The sequence below is a fragment of the Primulina tabacum genome, chromosome 5 (genome assembly GCF_025594145.1).
Source record: "Primulina tabacum isolate GXHZ01 chromosome 5, ASM2559414v2, whole genome shotgun sequence".
In the NCBI taxonomy this organism is placed as follows: domain Eukaryota; kingdom Viridiplantae; phylum Streptophyta; class Magnoliopsida; order Lamiales; family Gesneriaceae; genus Primulina; species Primulina tabacum.
The window spans coordinates 21,591,639-21,611,081 of NC_134554.1; the positions used below are offsets into that span (position 1 = coordinate 21,591,639).

Genomic DNA, 19,443 nt, shown 5'->3' on the forward strand with positions numbered 1-19,443 from the left:
AAAATTATTTCGTTTAGGAAAGTTCATGAAATTATTAGCCGAATTGTCAAAATGTTCGTATTTTTGTTGAAAATCGAATACTGATAAAAATTACCTCTCGGCGTATAAAATCACCTCAAAACTCATTATTTTCAAAAATAATAAAAAGTATCAACCTTATTTTAAATAATTAAAAACTAATTATTTAATAAAAAACATTTTCTATTTTTCAGCCGTCGGTCTCCCTTCCTCGATCGCAACTCGAATAACCTTTAAAAATACATTTTAGTGCATTCAAGTGGAAAACTACTTTAAAATCATAGAAACATATCAACATAATCAATTTAGCAATTAAAATCAATTAATTAGTTATTTTTCATTTTTCCTAGATTTGCGTGCAGTTGTATTATGTCGTCTTAATTTTGGACCTTACATTTTGTAACTGAGAACTATTTGCTTGTTCTTGTTCTTGTTAACTCGGTTACTGTTTCTCTTCGCTATTGCTTTATTACGCTTTTTCTCAGCTGATCTTCTCGACTATTTATAGGGCTTTGCTCCTAACGGTAATAGTTGAATGTGTTTAAATGTCATATATATGTTGATTTGTCATGTCATCATTCTTCTGACAACCGTACACCGTGACATTTTGATCAGTCTTAACTGATAGTTCAGTTCTCTATACAGCTTCAGTTAACTTTAATCAGTTCAGTTGCCTTCGACTGTTTAGCGCATTAATTATCAATCGGTCTACTTCAATTCCAGTAATTTCGGTTATGTACTATCAGTTGAGTTAATGAGTTATGTAGTCTTCAATTGCTCAATTTGTCAAACTCCGAAATTCTGATTCCAACAACAATTATAATTCATCGATTCTTAGGCAAAAAATCAGAATAATGGTATTGATTATGAATATGCTAAAGGTGAAGACAGAAGTAGCTTAAAAAAGTTGTTGAAGGAAAAGCACATAGAAATAGACTCTCTTCAGTCTGTTATCAGCAAGGCCAAGAATGCAACATCCATCGAAGATTTGAATAGCCGGGTAAGAATTATGTTTCCTATTGCATGCACACCCTAAAAATAATATTTTTAACATTTGATTTATGATTTCGTTGTATCTCTTGGCAGATAAAAACTATTGAACATCTGATACAACATGAGACACTTCCCTTGAAGGAAGAAAATAGTTCATTCATGAAATCAAGTAGCTGAAGCAGCTTCGCGAACAATTATCCTCTAGCAAGTGTAGCCAAAATGAAATCCAGCAGGCTTTGGAACATAGAGAACAATCCGAGGAGCTGTTAAAGGTATGCTTACTTCATTCTTCTTACTGAAGCAGAGTTTTGATTGATTATAACCTCTGTATGTTCCGACAGTTCTTAGAGGGACCAAAATTTGTTTGGGTAGTTCAAATTGCTGGATAGGATCCCACCATCCCCTCAAACGGGAAAAAAAATTAAAATTTATATATGTTTTTAAAAAATTATATCTTCATGATCTCCAACCAAACACGGTGTCCTACTATTACATTTCTTTTTTCCTTTTAGATAATTATTGATACAATATATCTAATATATTATAATTTTAAAGTAATATTATCTGTGTATTTAATGTCATATTGGCATGTGCAGACCTTAATGAAGGAGCTTGGTAATCTCGAAGACACTTCCCTCAAAAACTCAAACATCTTGTGATGAAACGGAGTGTAAATTCAACGTCGAACATAAAAGGTCAAGGAATTGCAAACTCAGTTCAGAGCTTGTGATGAAGCGAAGAGTAATTATAACATCGACCATAAAAAGGTTAAAGAATTGCAAGCTCAGTTCAAAGTTGCTGACGATATTCGTCAAGAGGCATATGCTAAATATCTATGTCTATCTAAAGAACTTTCCCAGAAGGTATACCCCCAATCCTTAGTCTTTTACTTGTTTTTGCCATTAGAAAAGTGTGTGCGCGTTAGTATCCTACGTAGAACAATTAGAATTTAGAAATGCTATTCACGCTAATGAGAATGGATTTTAAAGTAAGTCGGTTTCTCATACCCAAGATAATCAAATATGTACCTTAAAAATTGTTGAATAAAAGTAAAATAAAATAAATAGCATAAGTTTATTAGCAAAAATAAGTGAGGGATTATCTTGCAAGTTTTATTAGATATCTTACCATACATTTAAGACAAGTAGAGATGCATTGAGCATATAAAGCACATTATAAGGTTATGCTTGTCGAAGACATGACCATTGTTACGTGCTATTTCATTATATTCGAGTACCATGATGGACATAGGATTAATTTTCACAAAAATGCTATGTCTAACCAAAATAAGGCCATATTAGAACGTAGAATTATAAAATGTGTTGTTCTTATAACTTTGGATGATTTAGAATTGAAGTTCTAAGAATGTTTATAATACTTGACCTAATAGCGAATGGCTAAGGTCAATCTAATTCTATGGTAAAGTCGGAGCCTTCTAAATATTCTACAAGATTTATATAGGGGAATGAGAAGATTCTAGAGTACTCCACTTGATCATTTCCACACTATCCCTCGTTTCATTGTTGCTCTAGAATATTTTACATACTACAAGATAAGCTAGAACATTTTGGACACTACTACACCTTTCTAAAATGTTACAATACTTCTTCACACATTCTTGGTAAAGTCTTCACACTTGCTCTTTAATAATCTGGAACATCTGAGACCTGATTTAGTTCAAAAGAGGCCTAAACCATGATTGAACATCCTTGATAAAACTATCCTCTTCCTATCAAGTACTGGTCGATGACACTTGGTTTAGGTTGGGGCATAAATGCCGGGCCTCGAGCTTAGACACATACCTTATGGGTGTGTTTGGTTGAGTGGATTAAATAAGGATAGATGAATAGTCAAATACTTATCTAATGTTTGGTTAAAATTTTAAGATATTTTAATAATCATTTTGACCCGATTTAATACCCAATTTTGTGGATAACTATTTGATTATTAATCTGACAAATCAAGTAGGATAGACTATCAAAACTCAACAAATTACATTTTTTTTCCTCTTATTTCTTATTTCAAGTCCGAAGAGCCTACCTCTTTTATTTTATTTATAATTTGGAGGTCTGTCATTAATTTTTAATAAAATATAAATTAAATTTAAAAAAGATTTAAAATTTAAATAAATCCAAAAATTAATATTACATCAGAAAAAAATATTTAATTTTTAATCATGTGTATTTTTGTTTTTTAATTATGCACATTTTTTAATTATATGTGCTTTTTTTATTATGTTTAAAATTTAAGTATGTGTAATTTTTAATTTTATTTTAATTATTTTGTTTTTTAAATACAAAATTATTTAATTGAATAAAAATTTCATATTTCAACATCATCTTTGCAACTTCATATCACCATTGAACATGAGACGAAATCAGCATTCATCTAGAGCTAATTCAACATAAAAATTCTGATAAATCTCCAACCAATTGTAATTAGCTCTAATTAAGAGTATAACGATCATCAATCAACAGTAGCTTAATAAATAAATAATACAGAGGAAATTAACTTTAGACTTTGAAGTTTTATACCCTTGTCTAGAAGTAAACTTAGCAAGGATATAATAGTAAACTTATTAATATTTAGAAGCTAATCACATATTCAAAATATTGAATCAAACAATCTTTTTTAGTATCACATAATGTTTGATCAACACATCACAAATTACATTTTTATCCTCTTATCTCTTATGAAGATAAATATTTATTAAATTCTAATTTATTGTGTTTATTTATTACCGTAATATTTTCAAATATATTTCTAATAAATATATTTAAATTAATTTTAATAAACATAAATTATATTTATAAATATTTAATTATCTATTTAATTTTTTTAAGAATATTTATAATTATTTTAAAAAAACAATAATATTATAATATCACTAAACTTTATTTAACATTAAAATTAATATTCAAAATATTACTATTATTTTAATTATTAATTATAAATATTTAATTATCTATCAAATTATTTTAAAAATATTTATAATTATTTTAAGAAAAACAATAATATTGTAATTATTAATAAAATTTTATTTAACATTAACATTCAAAATATTATTGTTATTTTAATTATTAAAGTAAATACATATTTATAAATTTATTTCTAATAAATATATTTAAATTAATTTTAATAAATGTAAATTATAATTATAAATATTTAATTACCTATCCAATTATTTTAAGAATATATAATTAATTAGCACTTGGGGCATTTTGGTCATTACAATAAAATTTACAAAATTAATCCATCATTTTAAAATCATACCAAACACCATGTTATTTATCCCACCATACTATTAATCCATATATCTCATTTTTTAATCGCTCTAATTATTAATCATTTACTTATCCTATCACACGTACCAAACGCAGCCTAAACGTTTATCATCCTAGGGACATGTGGTTTAATTTTACTGCATCGTATTCCTTACCTTGTGTTCTTTGTGCATCAATTTTCCTATGACAATTTCTCAAATTTTCGTGGGCATTTGTATCAAACTTTAATTGCAGTTGCTTCAGATGTTACTCGTAGCTCCAGTTGTAATGACCTTGCAATTTTGACGGATTTAAAGCATTTCATGGCATTTGACTCGGGATGAATTATTACAATTGCGTATTTATTAAATCATTAATTGGAACTTAGAAGTATTGTTCTCTTACTACCTTATTATATGTCAGTATTTAAAGTTTTTTATATAACTAGCATTAAGCACGTCCGATGCACGTAAATATCAAATATATAATAAAAATTAAAATTTTGTTTTTCTAAATAATAATTTGAATCATTTTATTATTTATTTGAGTTTAACCTCTTGTCATATTAGACTAATAAAGTAATTAAGAACTTATATAACTTACTTTCAAAATTGTTTCCCCAACTAAATTCAAGCTGTTGATTTTATGTTATATAGTAAATTATAATGACCATAATATATAGAACAAAATGAATTGAAACAATTAAAATATATATCAAAACATCACGTATAAGACATAATAACCTAAAAATCAACCAAATTATGGATTTTATCGATGCATAAATCATAATTTACATAAGTGAAGCACGATAAGGACAAATATATAAAATACTTGTGACTAACTCATCCAAACCATATCAAAACTAATGAAATAATAATATTGATAGTAAAATATAACCTATAATTTTCAATTTAAATAATATTTATCCATCTACAAAATTTTTTTACCTTTTGTTTTTAAAATTCTATATCATAGAAAAAATAATTTTATATCAGAATCAATATTTTCTATACTACATTCATGAATGGATCTATGAAGTTTGCATAGTTTATGTCCACTCCGTACTGATGTGAATCCTTCAGGTTGAGACATGTAAATCTTTTTCTTAATATCTCCATTAAGGAACGATGTCTTCACATCCATCAGTCATATTTCATAGTTTTACCATGCTGTTTTGGGTACCCGGATCCTAATGGACTTGAACATCGCGACTGGAGAAAATGTTTCCTCATAGTCAGCACATTTCCTTTGAGTATATCATTTCATCACCAATCTAGCTTTGAAGGTGGTCACCTTCCCATTCGTTCCAAATTTTTTTCTCTAAATCTATTTACATCATATTGGAAAAATTCCCTCAGATAGATTTACTAGGGGCCATACTTGGTTCGCATACATGAAGTCCATCTCGGATTGCATGGCTTCAAACCATTTAGATGAATCGACATCAGAAAATACATCTTTGAAGTTTCTTTTATCACATCCAGGAATGAACTCACCTTGGCCCTCTTCAAGAAGCAGGCTCATCCTGTTAGACGGACTTGAGTCCCTTTCGGATCTCGTAGGAGCTTATGTTTCTTCTATTGGCTGCTGAGGTGTCTGTTATACTATTTGTGTAGTGAATGGTTCCTGAATCTCATCGAATTTAAAGAAAAAATCAAGTTTGATCAGTTACAAACAAAAAATAATCATATTACTCTTCTTTTTATTTAATATTGGGCTAAAAAAAATTTATTTCAACAGTTATCAACTTAAAATATATATGTTGGACCCCTTCAAGTATCGGGCCTTGAGGCGATGGCCTCGTTGGCCTCATAAAAGATACGGCCCTGCTAATGACGAGAGAGGGAAAACACAAAATAAGAGTTAAAATCATAATTGATGACCATCTTGCAAGTTTTTGTAAAATGCACGATTGGAATAGAATAAAGATAAAGAAAAATAAAAGGGACATTCTTTAATTTAAATATTTTGAATCAAATTTTATTTGTAGTTTTGTAAAACATAAATTTCAAATACTAAAAATCTCAAATTTGGGGTGCGTAAGGGCCATAGTTGAGTTTTGAGTGATGTAGCAAGATTAAGGATGTCAATTGATACTGGTAGAACGGGTACTTGACCCGGATCTAACCCGTTTGGGTCAAGTTTGTGTAATGTTAAATGAGTACTAGTCGATAATGAATTTCAACTTTTGTTATCGGACATCATGAGTCGGATAATGAGTTTTACAATACACGACCCACACCTAACTTATTTATATTTTTTACGTTAAAAATATTCTTCTCGATACTAATTATATCAATTTTCCGTCTCTTGAAAATAATTTTTTTATGTTTAATATATTCATTAATATTTAATAGAATTTTGTGGGATTTATATTAATTATTGAAATGCGTAGAATTTTTGGCTTTAATATTTAGTTGAAATTGTTATATAATTATTTTGGATCTTTTTATATGTAATTTATGTTATAAATATACAAGTTCAAAATAAAAAATATCAAAAAATACTACGAATATAACTGTCGGACGGGTATAGCGGGTTTAATAGGTAGAACCTGTTAACTCTCAGGTATGGTTCAGGCGTGTATGAGTTTAGGTTTAGATGGGTCGGAGCGGGTCTCGGGATCCTTCGAACTTATAATGAGTGGAATATCGGGTATTACTGAACTCGACTCATTGTCATCTCTAATCAAGATGATGCATGTGATATGGTGTGGTTTAAGTAGTGAAGGATTGAGTTCAACCTACCTTAAGAGTATTATCTTAACCGTGGATCTAATGATTCATGATTTGCCACATCAACAATATCATAACAATCATACCCACCCATGTGTAGATATATAGATCAATGAATACGTGATTTGGGAACTACCCTTATCGTAAGATCTCATTAACCCATAGTGAATATCATTAAGTATTTATCCAGTATTATGATTATTTACTGCTCGTTATGTTTATATTGATTGTTGTATCTTGGTTTAGAATCATATCAAGCCTAACCTTGTGTGTTGGAGGTGTAATAATTGTTCTCGATAGGAAAACGATCCAATTGTGATGTTTGGCCTACTGTGCGATTTAAAATATTAAAGTTGCACTTTTACCATCAACTTAGAATTTGGTAAAATAGCAAACGATCAGTCTATAATTGGTATCAGAGTGAAAGTAATGGATTTGATTTGATGGATTGCAAGAATTACAATTACTGATAGAAAGGTTGTTGAGGTGCAATATCTATTATTAGAGCATAGAACTATTGAACCATGATGTTTGACATGTTTTACGATTTAAAATATTAGAATTGAGTTATCACCGCCAGTTATAGTGATAGATTATGTTTCGATGTAAACAAAGAACTGGTAAATCGAAAATTTGTCCTCAACTAATCGGTTCCAGGCTTCAAACAAGTGATAAAAAATTAATTTCATAAAATAAATACAGTCATTGAACGATAAGGATAAAAGAATTTAATGCGGCTACAGTCTAAATACAAATTTCATTAACCCTAAAAATACAATTATACATGACCGTTGTAAGAGACGGTTATAAATGGACAAAATCCTAAATAAAAAAGAGAGTGATCGAAAACACAAAGAAGGATTTAGCAGCATTATCAAAATGCACTATCGTTCTTGAATCACCATGGATGCACCATCTCTCAAGCATAAAAGCATTCACATATATGCTCACACTACACCATCATATGTGCTCAACCAACGAGCACATTGGAGATCAGAGCACGACTTCAAAGTCTACATCATATCAACAATGATCAATATGTTTGCCCTGCAACTTGTTATTGCACCTAGACTCAACCTTCATACTGATTCGACTCAGAAGGAAAAGAATAATGGTTGTAGAAGTTAATCCACCAAGCTTGTTGTCTGGAATGATATGTAGTGGGTCAATTGTGGCTTGTCATCATGACTGACTGAGTATGCAAAGAGATCCACTTGAGAGTGTGACTTCATTTAGAGTGGGTTTTATACAACATGCTTGTATAATTCAAGCATAAAAGCATTCACATATATGCTCACACTACACCATTATATGTGCTCAACCAATGAGAACATCAGAGATTAGAGCACGACTTCAAATTCTACATCATATCAACAAGGATCAATGTGTTCGCCCTGCAACTTGTTGTTGCACCCAGACTCAACCTTCATACTAATTCGACTCAGAAGGAGAAGAATGACGGTTATAGAATTTGATCCAACAGGCTTGTCGTCTGGATTGATTTTAGTGTGTCAGTTACAGATTGTCATCATGATGACTAAGTATGCAAAGAGATCCACTTGAGAGTGTAACTTCAATTAGAGTGAGTTTATACAACATGCTTGTATAATTCAAACATAAAAGCATTTACATGTATGCTCACACTACACCATCATATGTGCTCAACCAATGAGCACGTCAGATATCATAGCACGACTTCAAAGTCTACGTCATATCAACAAGAATCAATGTGTTTGTGCTGCAACTTATTGTCGCACCCAGACTGAATCTTCACACCGATTCGACTCAGAAGGAGAATAATAGTTGTAGAGGTTAATCCACCAAAATTATCTTTTGAATTGATCTCTAGTGTCTCAGTTTGGCTTGTCATCATGACTAACTGAGTATGTCAATAGTTCCAATTGAGCGTGTGACTTCAATTAGAGTGAGTTTATACAACATGCTTGTATAATTCAAAGTTTTCTAATGGAACATTCCAAAAATAGTAAAAGGGAGACATATAGACATTTGGTCATCGAACTTCCAGAAACATAAGTTCATTTACTTTCTTTTTCACAATCAATTCTAACACGAGCACATTAAATCCGCTTTCATGCTTTGTTATTAGTTTGATGAAAATATGTGTTGTATCAACTCGAGTTATTTATGAAATTTTATATAAAATTACCCGTATGATCTGTTTATATCAATAATATTTTTATTTGTTGCTAAAAATCGAATTATTTTATTAATCCACAATTTCGGGAAATTCTTGCAACAGAGTATTGTAGTAGAAATGAATAATTTAGGAAAAAATGAAGATTAAATTGAAAATGAAATGAACAGAGACTAAAAGAAGTGGAGAAGCTAAATGCTATATTAAAAGATTTAATGTTTTAATACAATTTTCCCAAGATATATTTAATCATCCTCCCTAATATTTAAAATCTCATCTTACATCTAATTTCCCAAAAATAGTCTTTTAATCATCTAAAAACTCACAAGTAGAACAATTCTCAAAAATAAAGTTCGAGTAACTCTTAAATAGAAGAAGTTGCTATAAAAAACTTTTCAAATTCTAATTTCTATAAAAACAAAAAATTCCCATGTCCAAAATTTTCTCAAAAAGAAAATTTATGTTGTCGTAATAATTTAAATTCTTGTTCCTCCGGATGATTTTAATATCTCGATTGTCTTTGAATGATTCCATCAGTTTACTTTATCCACTGAAATATAAATATACGATTTATTTTATTTTTCTCATCTAAAATTTTTCAAAAAGCTCTGGCATAAAAAAACTGGGGGAGAAGTTGGATTTGGTGCTACAAAAGTTAATGTGATTAGATTAAATGCCCAACCATACAACGACTTGAGTATTAAAACGTCCATTATGGAAAATTTGGAGTTTCTATATTTATGCATCGACCATTTTACAATATTAATTTATGAGTAAGTCTCTTTGTAAGATGGTTTCACGAATATTTATCTGTGAGATGGGTCAACCCTACCGATATTCACAATAAAAAGTAATACTCTTAGTATAAGAAGTAATACTTTTTCATAGATGACCCAAATAAGAGATCCGTATCACAAAATACGACCCGTGAGATCGTCTCACATAAATTTTTGTCTTAATTTATTCGATGAAACAATATTACATGATTTTCCAAGAATAAAAAGGGAAAATACTAGTATAATATAAAATAGTACTTGATAAAAACTTGTGTGAGACCGTATCACGAATCGTATTTTATGAGACGAATCTCTTATTAGGTCATCCATGAAAAGTATTATTTTTTATGATAAGAATATTACTTTTTATTTTGAATATCGGTATGGTTGACCCGTCTCACAGATAAAGATTCGTGAGATCGTCTTACAAGACAACTACTTAATAAAGTAGAATCGATTCATAAATGTATGGTTCCCATTTTTATTTTGGAAATAGGCGTTGATATACGAAAGACGATTCCGATTCTGGTTCTAGTTCGGGTCGATGAAGAACCATGAATCGGGCCTACCGTCGTCAACATTGTTAATTTATTTGTTGCTTTGGATAAAATCATCAATCATCAAGAAATAAATGAGCGAGTGAGAAGGAAAATGGCAGTGGGAAAATTTTTGTTGAGGGAAAGGACAGAGAAAAGTAAAAGATAGTTGTGAATTACATACATAATACGCACATTATAATTTATTTATTATTTATTTATACGGAAGAGTGGCAGCGGAGTCAGTTGATTTTATTGCTTATTCACTTTCCTTTTCTCCATTCTTGCGTTGTATACAGTTGCCGCAGATCTCTCTTTCTTGTAATTCTTTCTTACCCTAGGCCTGTGTTTTCTGAATTCACTCGATTTATCTCCGGAAACCCATCAAAAGTTTTGCTGTTAACTTGTTTAATCGGGCGGAAATTCGAGGAAGAACTCGGAAGACTGTTGTAGGGAGGAGTTCGAATCTTGGGAATCGGTCTGACGGTTTGATTTGTATGCGTTCGTGGAGATGAGATGCGTCGAACTCGATTACTCGAGCCCTGTTTTGTACATGGAATCTGTTGACTCATGAAGGTACCTACTTTTTCCCTTTTTTTCTTATTTTGTCTGAATTATGCTGTTGAAATCGTACACTGCTATTAGTTTACCCTGATGATTTAGTAATAGTCATAATTGGAAGGTATGCTTTATCTACAGTGCTTAATTTCCCTCAAGAATTAGGCAAAGCTGTGAAGAAATGTTGTATTTGTTAGTCTAGAGATTTGGTCTTTGTACAAACACACACATATTTCTGATTTGGCCCTGACTCGTAATTTCCTTGTTTAAATCTTTATTGGTTATTTGGATCGATGGGAGAGGAAGCTGCCTTCTTGTGATTTTGCGGTGGCTGTGGCGCTGTGCGCGCGCGCGCGATTATTTAGCTAGCGTAGATTTTATATTAGGAGTTCTTTTATCTTTTACAAGTATGATATTTCTGTTTGAAAACTTTATTTTCTTGTGTGATTTTCCTTTTCTCACTTCGGGATCTAAAACCGCCTCAAGTTTGAAGTCTCAATATCTTCCATCAGTGCAGGTACTTCTCTTTTGGTTCTAGAGTTTAAGTTCTTGTCTTGGAAAGATGGAAGACGCTGGCGCTCAAGTAGCCTCTCCAATGGTCATCCCCCAACCACATGCTGGAATATTTTACAACGTGCATCCAATGGCCAAGAAACGCGGTCCACCATTTAACCCCATTAATTTTGTTCATCAGAACCCTTCTGATAATTGGAATCCTATGTCCTGGGATTGGGATAGCTCGAGGTTTGTGGCCAAACAGTTACAATCTGATGGAATCTTGGTGGGAAGTGACCCTCATATCCAACAAGACGTCCCAAGGAGTACGGAGGTACAAAATAGTGCTCACAATGCTAAAAATCCTGACCGTACTGATGATGAAAATCTAATTTTGAAGCTGGGAGCTGGAGATGGAGTTGGGCCCAGTTGCAGCAGCGGTGCTATGAATGTAGTGGAGCCACAAGCTGTGTCAAGACCCAATAAGAGAGTAAGAGCTGGATCACCGGGTGGCGCTAATTATCCTAGGTGTCAAGTTGATAATTGTAAGGAAGACCTGTCTACTGCCAAGGACTATCACCGACGGCACAAGGTATGTGAGGTTCATAGCAAAGTCAGCAAGGCTTTGGTGGGGAAACATATGCAAAGGTTTTGCCAGCAATGCAGCAGGTTGGTAATTTGACCTCGAGCGCTAATTCTGTGACATTCTTCGATTTTGTTGTTGAGTTTTGACTATGTAAGTAAGTTATAACATGTTTTACAAGGACTTTCGAATCAAGGTTGCACTTTCCTCTCATTTCTTGGCAATTTTGGGTACTTTTTTTTGTTAGGGGCATATTGAGCCAACAGGTTAATGGTTTTATTACCTTTTATCAGGTTCCACCCCCTTTCAGAATTTGACGAGGGAAAGAGAAGCTGTAGGCGCAGACTTGCTGGGCACAACAGGAGGAGGAGGAAAACTCAGCCAGATGATACCACTCAACGGCTGTTAGTTCCTGACAACTGCAACAACAATGTGAATTGTGATCTTGATATTGTCAGTTTATTGGCAGTTCTAGGTCGTGCGCAAGGTAAAGGGGTCTTTCATAGGAATAATTGGGTCTAAGTAATTTTACAGGAAAGAAATACTTGGGCTAAAATAATTATATAGGCAAAAGATTTCTAGATTCTTGCTAGTGTGATATGATAAGTAACTCTTGCTTTAATGTCATACTAATGATGCAGTTAGAGCTAAGGTAGAGTTAAACACGAAGAGTTCAAAGTAGAAAGAGTTTTGTGGACTACTAATTATTTGCTGAGAAGCGTAGGACTAGATCTGTTCTTTTAACTACTCTTGCGCATAGATTTTACCTTTTGCTGAATCCTCCTATCTCATGTAATATTAGGGAACATTGAGGACAGGATTGGGAAATTCTCACCAGTACCCAATAAGGATCAGCTCATACAAATTCTTAACAAAATAAATTCACTTCCCTTGCCGGCAGATGTAGCAATGAAGTTGCCTGTTGCGAAAATTAACAATGCAAGCGTTCACGATCTTTCATCCTCTGAAAATCAGAATCAGGTGATGGAAAAAGCTTCCTCACCATCAACCTTGGATTTGCTTGCTGTTCTTTCGGCAACTTCTGGAGCTCCGTCATCTGATGCATTTGAAATTCAATCTCACCCTAGCACTGAGGAAAGTGGTTCTGAGAAAAGCAAGTCACCTTGTGTTGACCAAGCCACACATGTCAATTTACAGAGAATGCCTATTCCCACCATGGGAGAAAGGAGTGGCACTAGTTACCATTACCCGTTGGAAGATGTGGATTGCCATGTGCAAGAGACTCCATTGCCATTACAGCTATTTAGCTCGTCACCCGAAGATGACAGTGGAAGGAAACTACAATCTGGTGGGAAAAACTGCTTTTCTTCTGGGAGTAGTAATCCTTCAGAAGGAAGGTCACCCATGTCATCACCACCTATTGTACATGATTTGTTTCCAGTGCATTCTTCAAAAGAAACAATGAAGCATGACAGTTGCCAAAGTAGTAGAGGAAATATGAAAGCATCCCTGAGCAACGGTTGCAATACATCTCTTCAGCTCTTTGGATGCTCGGTTAGGACTAATGAAAATGGTTCAATTCCAAGTTCTCCACACCATGCAGGGTATTCATCTTCTTCTGGGTCTGATCATTCACCATCCAGATTGTTATCTGATGTCCAGGTATTTCTTTATTTTTTTAATTAAGAGGTTCAGGTATTTCTGGATATATGTTCTGTCTCCTTTTACTAACAACTTTAATCATATTGTTGTTTATTTTATGTGTTCATACTTCTTAATTTTAGTCTTTACTGTAAGATAAAAGAAAACATGACTTGTTTGTTTGTTTTAACCAGGATCGAACGGGTCGAATTGTTTTCAAATTGTTTGACAAGGATCCGAGTCATTTGCCTGGGTCATTACGAGCTCAGGTTAGACTTTAATTCTTATGTTTTAATATACCTTAAGTCATATTTGGTTTTGATGGTCTACGTTGCTGCTGTCTTCAGATCTTCAATTGGCTATCCACCAGCCCATCCGAAATGGAAAGCTACATCAGGCCTGGTTGCATTGTTCTCTCAATCTATTTGTCCATGTCATCTTTTGCTTGGGAACAAGTGAGTGTGTTTCCATGAATAATCATATTTCAATATTTTCCTTTGATCCACCATCTTTATTGCCCCTGGCCTGTTTGCAGTTTGAAAAAAATCTTCTTCAGTATGTGAAATCTTTAGTCAGAGGCGTTGATGTCGACTTTTGGGGAAATGGGAGATTTTTGATTCATACAGATAGACAGATGGCTTCTCATAAAGATGGTAATGGATGTTTTTTTCTGGTTATTGTGAGCCAGTTAATGAATGTTTGTTCTCTTCCCATTTTCAATTTTTTTTGGAGTTTATATAGCAATCACTTTCCTTACGTGTTTCGACGTACTCATGTTGCTTTTGTGCAATTTAACTTTAGGAAGTGTACGTCTCTGCAAACATTGGAGAGGCTGGAGTACACCAGAATTAATCTGGATCTCACCTGTGGCAGTTGTTGGAGGACAGGATACGTCTCTCCTATTGAGAGGAAGACGGTTGACTGCTCCAGGCACAAAGTATGTGATTGGATTTAGTTGGATGATTTATGTCATGCCTTTGGTATCTTTTCGTCAAGAACTTTTCTGAATGGTGTAGGATATACTGCACACATCCAGATGGATACAATGGAAGTTTGGTTCCAGCATTGTCACACCAAGACTCAGCTTCGGATGAACTTATTCAGGGTAGTTTAAAAGTTAATCTAGCAACACGGAATACACTTGGCCGCTGTTTCATTGAGGTACAAATAGAATGTTAACAATTTTGAAATAATTGGCTGAGTTCTGTATCATGACAGTTTTGTGTTAACAGGTTGAAAATAATATCAGAGGTACTATTTTTCCCGTAATTATAGCAGATGACACCATTTGCCAAGAATTGAGACTTCTTGAACCTGAAATTGTTGGAAGTGCTGAAGTGCCTGACTGTGTCGATTACATTTGGAAAAGAGATAGAACCATGTCCAGGGAAGAAGCCCTTCATTTCTTGAATGAACTTGGTTGGCTCTTCCAAAGAAAGCACAACTCTACTTTGCTGATGAGCCCAGAGTATAAGCTTTCTCGGTTGCAATTCCTTCTTATATTCTCTGTTGAGTCCGATTTTTGTGCTTTGGTCGAAACCCTCCTGGGGATTCTGGTAGAATTTAACTTGGGTAGAGAGAATTTAGCGAGAGAATCTCTGGAGATGCTAGCAGAATCTCACCTTTTGAACAAGGCTGTCAAAAGGAGGTGTCGCCGCATGGTTGATCTGCTCATTCATTACCCTGTTTTCGATTCTACCAATAATTCTGAAATGTTTTTTTTTGTACCCAATATGGCTGGACCTGGTGGTGTCACGCCTTTACATTTGGCTGCTTGTACATCATCAGCCGATGACATCGTTGATGCTTTGACAAGTGATCCCAAGGAGGTATTTCAGTTTTATTCAATAACTTATAAGATTTTTGTGCTTTTACAATTTAAAAAAAATGCCTTTTGATTTTTCAACATTTTATTATTTCTCCTCTCGCTTTCGATGTTTGGTCATGGATAGAATTATGAATCAACTTACTTCTTTCAAGTGTTCTGACGTTTTTCCACGGTCTTTTTTGTTTAGATTGGATTGCATTGCTGGAATTCGCTTCTTGACTCAAATGGACTTTCTCCTTATGCATATGCCTTGATGAGGAATAATAATTCCTATAATTCCCTTGTTGCACGGAAATATTCGAAAAGAAATATGGGTCAGGTGGTGGTATCAATTGATAACGAAATTGTTCCTTTCCAGTTGGAGGTAAATAAGGACAAAACTGCTGCCTCGAAACTATATCAAGGCGAAAGATCTTGTTCCAGATGTGCACTTGTTGCTGGATACAGTAAAACGTTTCTAAAATCACAAGGATTGCTTCAGCCCCCCTTCATTCATTCATTGCTTGTTGTTGCTGCCGTATGTGTTTGTGTATGTGTGTTCCTGAGAGTTCTCCCGTATCTCAGTTCTGTTGCCCCATTTGCCTGGGAGAACTTGGACTATGGTGCGATGTAGTTTTTTGAGAAGATTCTGCTCGAGCAAATTTTAGTGAGGAAGGTTCCTGTGTTTTCATGGGAGAAGAGAACAATATCTTTCACGCGACTCGACATGCAGGAAACTGTAACTTTGAGTTGCAAGTCTAATTGATGTTGATGTAGAGTAGCTTGAATCTCAGAGGATGGTTGGAACGAGAATCTCAGAGGGATGGTTGGACCTCGATTGCGTAACAATTAACTTATCAATAACTTATTTAAGATAAATACATAATCTTAATGTGTCGAAAGCTGAAGATTCAGTTTCCGGGACGGAACACCTTGAGCTTGTGTTCACGCAGGTAAGTGACTTTAGCATATCGCTGTATCTACTGAACCTAAGAAAGTACCAAGTGGATTTGTTTCTGTAAAAAGAAGTATCAGGTTTTGAAAATTTTACATTATTAGGTTGTTTAAGTGAAATATATACTTGTACGTCCTAGTATTTTTTTTCCTTGTCTCATTTCATTAATTGGTGAGGCGTTGTGTATTATTTTGGGAAAAAAATGGTGAACCATGATCAGTTGTTTGGCCTGTTTGAGTGATCGATGTTTTGTTTTTTGACAGGTAATCTTGTTTCACTTTTATTACGAAAGAGTATTCAAAGATATGATATTAACCAACATCACACAATAAAATGAAGAATGGTGTAGGGGATGAAATTACAAATTTTGTTAATGAATGAGCAACAGGATTCGTCGAACGTCTAATGTGATTTAAGTTAATCACCATCGGCTCCTTAAGTAGATTTTTATCTCATGAGCGCACTGACCACTATATCCATGATCACTTGATGGTTCCATGATTGCGTGCATGATCGTCTGTGAATCAATAAAACCAAGAACCCGGTGGATTCCTTTCACGTGAACTAGTTGTACTCTTGTCTCGAGAGCCATGAGTTCCGCATGCATCACAGATAGTGCCTTCAAAATCCTTTGTCCAAACGCGAGTATCAGGTTCCATCATGATTCCGGATTACACAAGCAACACCATAGACATTTATTTGATCATTAAAGGCAACATCCACATCAAGTCGGTAGTGCCCAGCCGGTGGTGGATTCCAGGTCCTGGCCGAGTCATTCGCAGTCCCAAGTCTATCGTACTGGGACGTCACGCAACACAACCCAATATTCCTCGATATATTGGTCATCCCACTGCTTCGACAAATATTTGCAATTGTCCTCTGTACGATGTATAACTCGAAACAAGGCCGCCAATCACTCCAATTCCGGCAAGAAAATTTTTGAAACTCATATTCACTTAGCTGCCTCATCATCCATGGGCAAACATCCGTCATCTAGCGTCCTCGGACTTGTTTTAACAGTTTCTTGTACATCTGGGCCTTCTAAAATCCCAGGGTTGCTGGACCAAAAAAGAAAAATGCATGGCTCGTCGTATTACATACAAAGCCACACAGCGAGCATACACCATTCACCGGGACATGATGCGCTAAAAGATTCATCTCGGTACCAAAAGATCTGAATTTTTTGCGGAATAGTTAAGGACCATAGAACCGCCACCATTTCAGCAGACGGAGTTCGGTTTGGTTTTCCGGAGAGTTTTGAAGTCCAATTTCTGCCCTTTATCCATGTCGAACAGAATAATTGCCTTTTGCTTCAAATTTCCAGAATCTAGAGTCTAAAGTCGGTGTTTACGCAAGAGGGATGCATAGAACCTCGTCTGCTGCATAAAGTAACAAAATATTTTTTAACACCTTGTCATTCCATCTCCCGTCCTTAATTAGAGCCCTGACAGTGAGCTGGTTCAAATCTAGTGGCATATGGTTGAAAACCAGATTGCGAAACCTCGGCACCCATTTGTCTTGAAATATTCTAATTGATGTGCCAAGTTAAAGATAATGAAAAGAGATCGGCATCCCAATGTGCACATGAGGGAGTGTGACTAAATTTGTCGCGTTGTGAATTTGTTAGGATAGTTTCAACTGTATAACAAATTCATTTACAGCTGTCAATTGTTTCATTTGTCTTCTTTGTGTATATATACATGTAACTGTAGTGTTTGAATTTAATGAGAAGAAATCATCTTTCTCACATCTTCAATTATTCTTTCTTGGTATCAGAGCTGTAAATGGCGGAAGCCCTTCATCATATGGATTTCAGTAACAACACTTCGTCCAACTCACCTGATGATAATTACTTACTCTGGCACCTGCAAGTTTTCTCTGCAATTCGTGGCTTGGGGTTAGAGATCTTCATTCTTGAAAACCCACCCATTCCTTCAAAGATATTAACTACTGACGAGACCGTGGATTTTATTAATCCAAGCTATGTCTCCTGGTGCCGTCAGGATCAACTCATGTTCTCCTTTCTTTTAGCTTCAATGACGGAAGGTGTCCAAAGCCAAATGATCGGCTTGTGAAACTTCCTCACAGATCTGGTTGCGGGTCTCACGACTCTTTGTATCTCGTTCTAAAGCTCGGGTTATGCAATATAAATTGCACCTACAAACACTGAAGAAAGGAACCATGAATATGCGAGATTATCTCAGCAAGATGAAAGGGTACATTGATATCCTTGCAGCCTGTGGGCACTCTATCTCTGAGGAGGATCAAATTCTTCATATTCTAGGGGGTGTAGGATTTGAGTTTAATTCAGTTGTTATCCATGTGACTTCTCACATGGATACTCTCTTGGTCTCAGAAGTTGGAGCTCTCTTATTGGCTCACGAAGGAAGGATTGATTATCTCAATGTTGCCTTGGACAGCACACCACCCGCTGTGAATGCTGCTATTCTTTCTCCACACAGGAAAATTGATAATTCTTACTCGCGCTCAGATTCGTCGCCTCGTGGCTGTGGTCGAGGCAGAAATCCTCGTGGTTGAAGACGAGGATGGAACAACAACAGTGGGCGTCCTGTGTGTCATATATGTGGGATTGATGGTCATGTTGCCCATAAGTGCTACTATCGATTTGACAGAGAATTTGTTCCCAAATTCATGAGACCTCAACTCACTAATCAGAATGTTTATAATAGATCCTTCAATGCTTCACTAGTAGCAGCTATGGCCACTACAGGTTCTAAAAATATTAATGACTGGTGTATTCCTGACTCGGGAGCTTCGCACCATGTCACCAATGAGCTTGCAAATTTCACCCTTGGATCAGAATACTCTGGCGGTGGTAAGGTTCACATGGCTAATGGCTCAGGTCTGTCAATTTCGTACATTGGTCTATCTAAATATCGTCCTTGCTAGTCCCGAGCAAAATAAAATAAAAGCAAATAATCAAGAAAAAATTAACGCTAACGACTA

General features: G+C 34.5%; 1 protein-coding gene and 1 long non-coding RNA gene across 4 annotated transcripts; both read left to right on the forward strand.

The window, feature by feature from the left end:
• Window positions 1-855: 855 nt before the first annotated feature.
• LOC142544932 (uncharacterized) lies at window positions 856-1,705 on the forward strand. The gene is made up of 3 exons (XR_012820145.1): window positions 856-1,018; window positions 1,105-1,283; window positions 1,608-1,705. It is a non-coding gene; the product is annotated as an uncharacterized LOC142544932 (long non-coding RNA).
• Window positions 1,706-10,571: 8,866 nt separating this feature from the next.
• Window positions 10,572-16,743, forward strand: LOC142547290 (squamosa promoter-binding-like protein 16). 3 transcript variants are annotated; one of them, XM_075655498.1, is made up of 12 exons: window positions 10,573-11,052; window positions 11,552-11,863; window positions 11,930-12,198; window positions 12,406-12,599; window positions 12,915-13,735; window positions 13,909-13,983; window positions 14,062-14,169; window positions 14,250-14,367; window positions 14,516-14,651; window positions 14,731-14,875; window positions 14,947-15,543; window positions 15,730-16,743. In XM_075655498.1, the coding sequence occupies exons 2-12, from the start codon at window positions 11,597-11,599 to the stop codon at window positions 16,153-16,155; spliced, it is 3,156 nt and encodes a 1,051-aa protein (XP_075511613.1). In that variant the 5' UTR covers window positions 10,573-11,052; window positions 11,552-11,596; the 3' UTR covers window positions 16,156-16,743. The 3 variants fall into 3 exon arrangements, with proteins under 3 accessions (XP_075511612.1, XP_075511611.1, XP_075511613.1); XM_075655497.1 differs by having other exon boundaries at window positions 10,572-11,052; window positions 11,547-12,198; XM_075655496.1 differs by having other exon boundaries at window positions 10,572-11,052; window positions 11,552-12,198.
• Window positions 16,744-19,443: the final 2,700 nt, after the last annotated feature.

Coding starts and splice junctions, on each gene's coding strand:
- LOC142547290 (XM_075655497.1), top strand. CDS start 11,597: ATGGAAGACGCTGGCGCTCAAGTAGCCTCTCCAATGGTCATCCCCCAA. Junction 13,736..13,908: donor GATTGTTATCTGATGTCCAG/GTATTTCTTTAT, acceptor TGTTTTAACCAG/GATCGAACGGGTCGAATTGT. Junction 14,170..14,249: donor CATCTTTTGCTTGGGAACAA/GTGAGTGTGTTT, acceptor GCCTGTTTGCAG/TTTGAAAAAAATCTTCTTCA.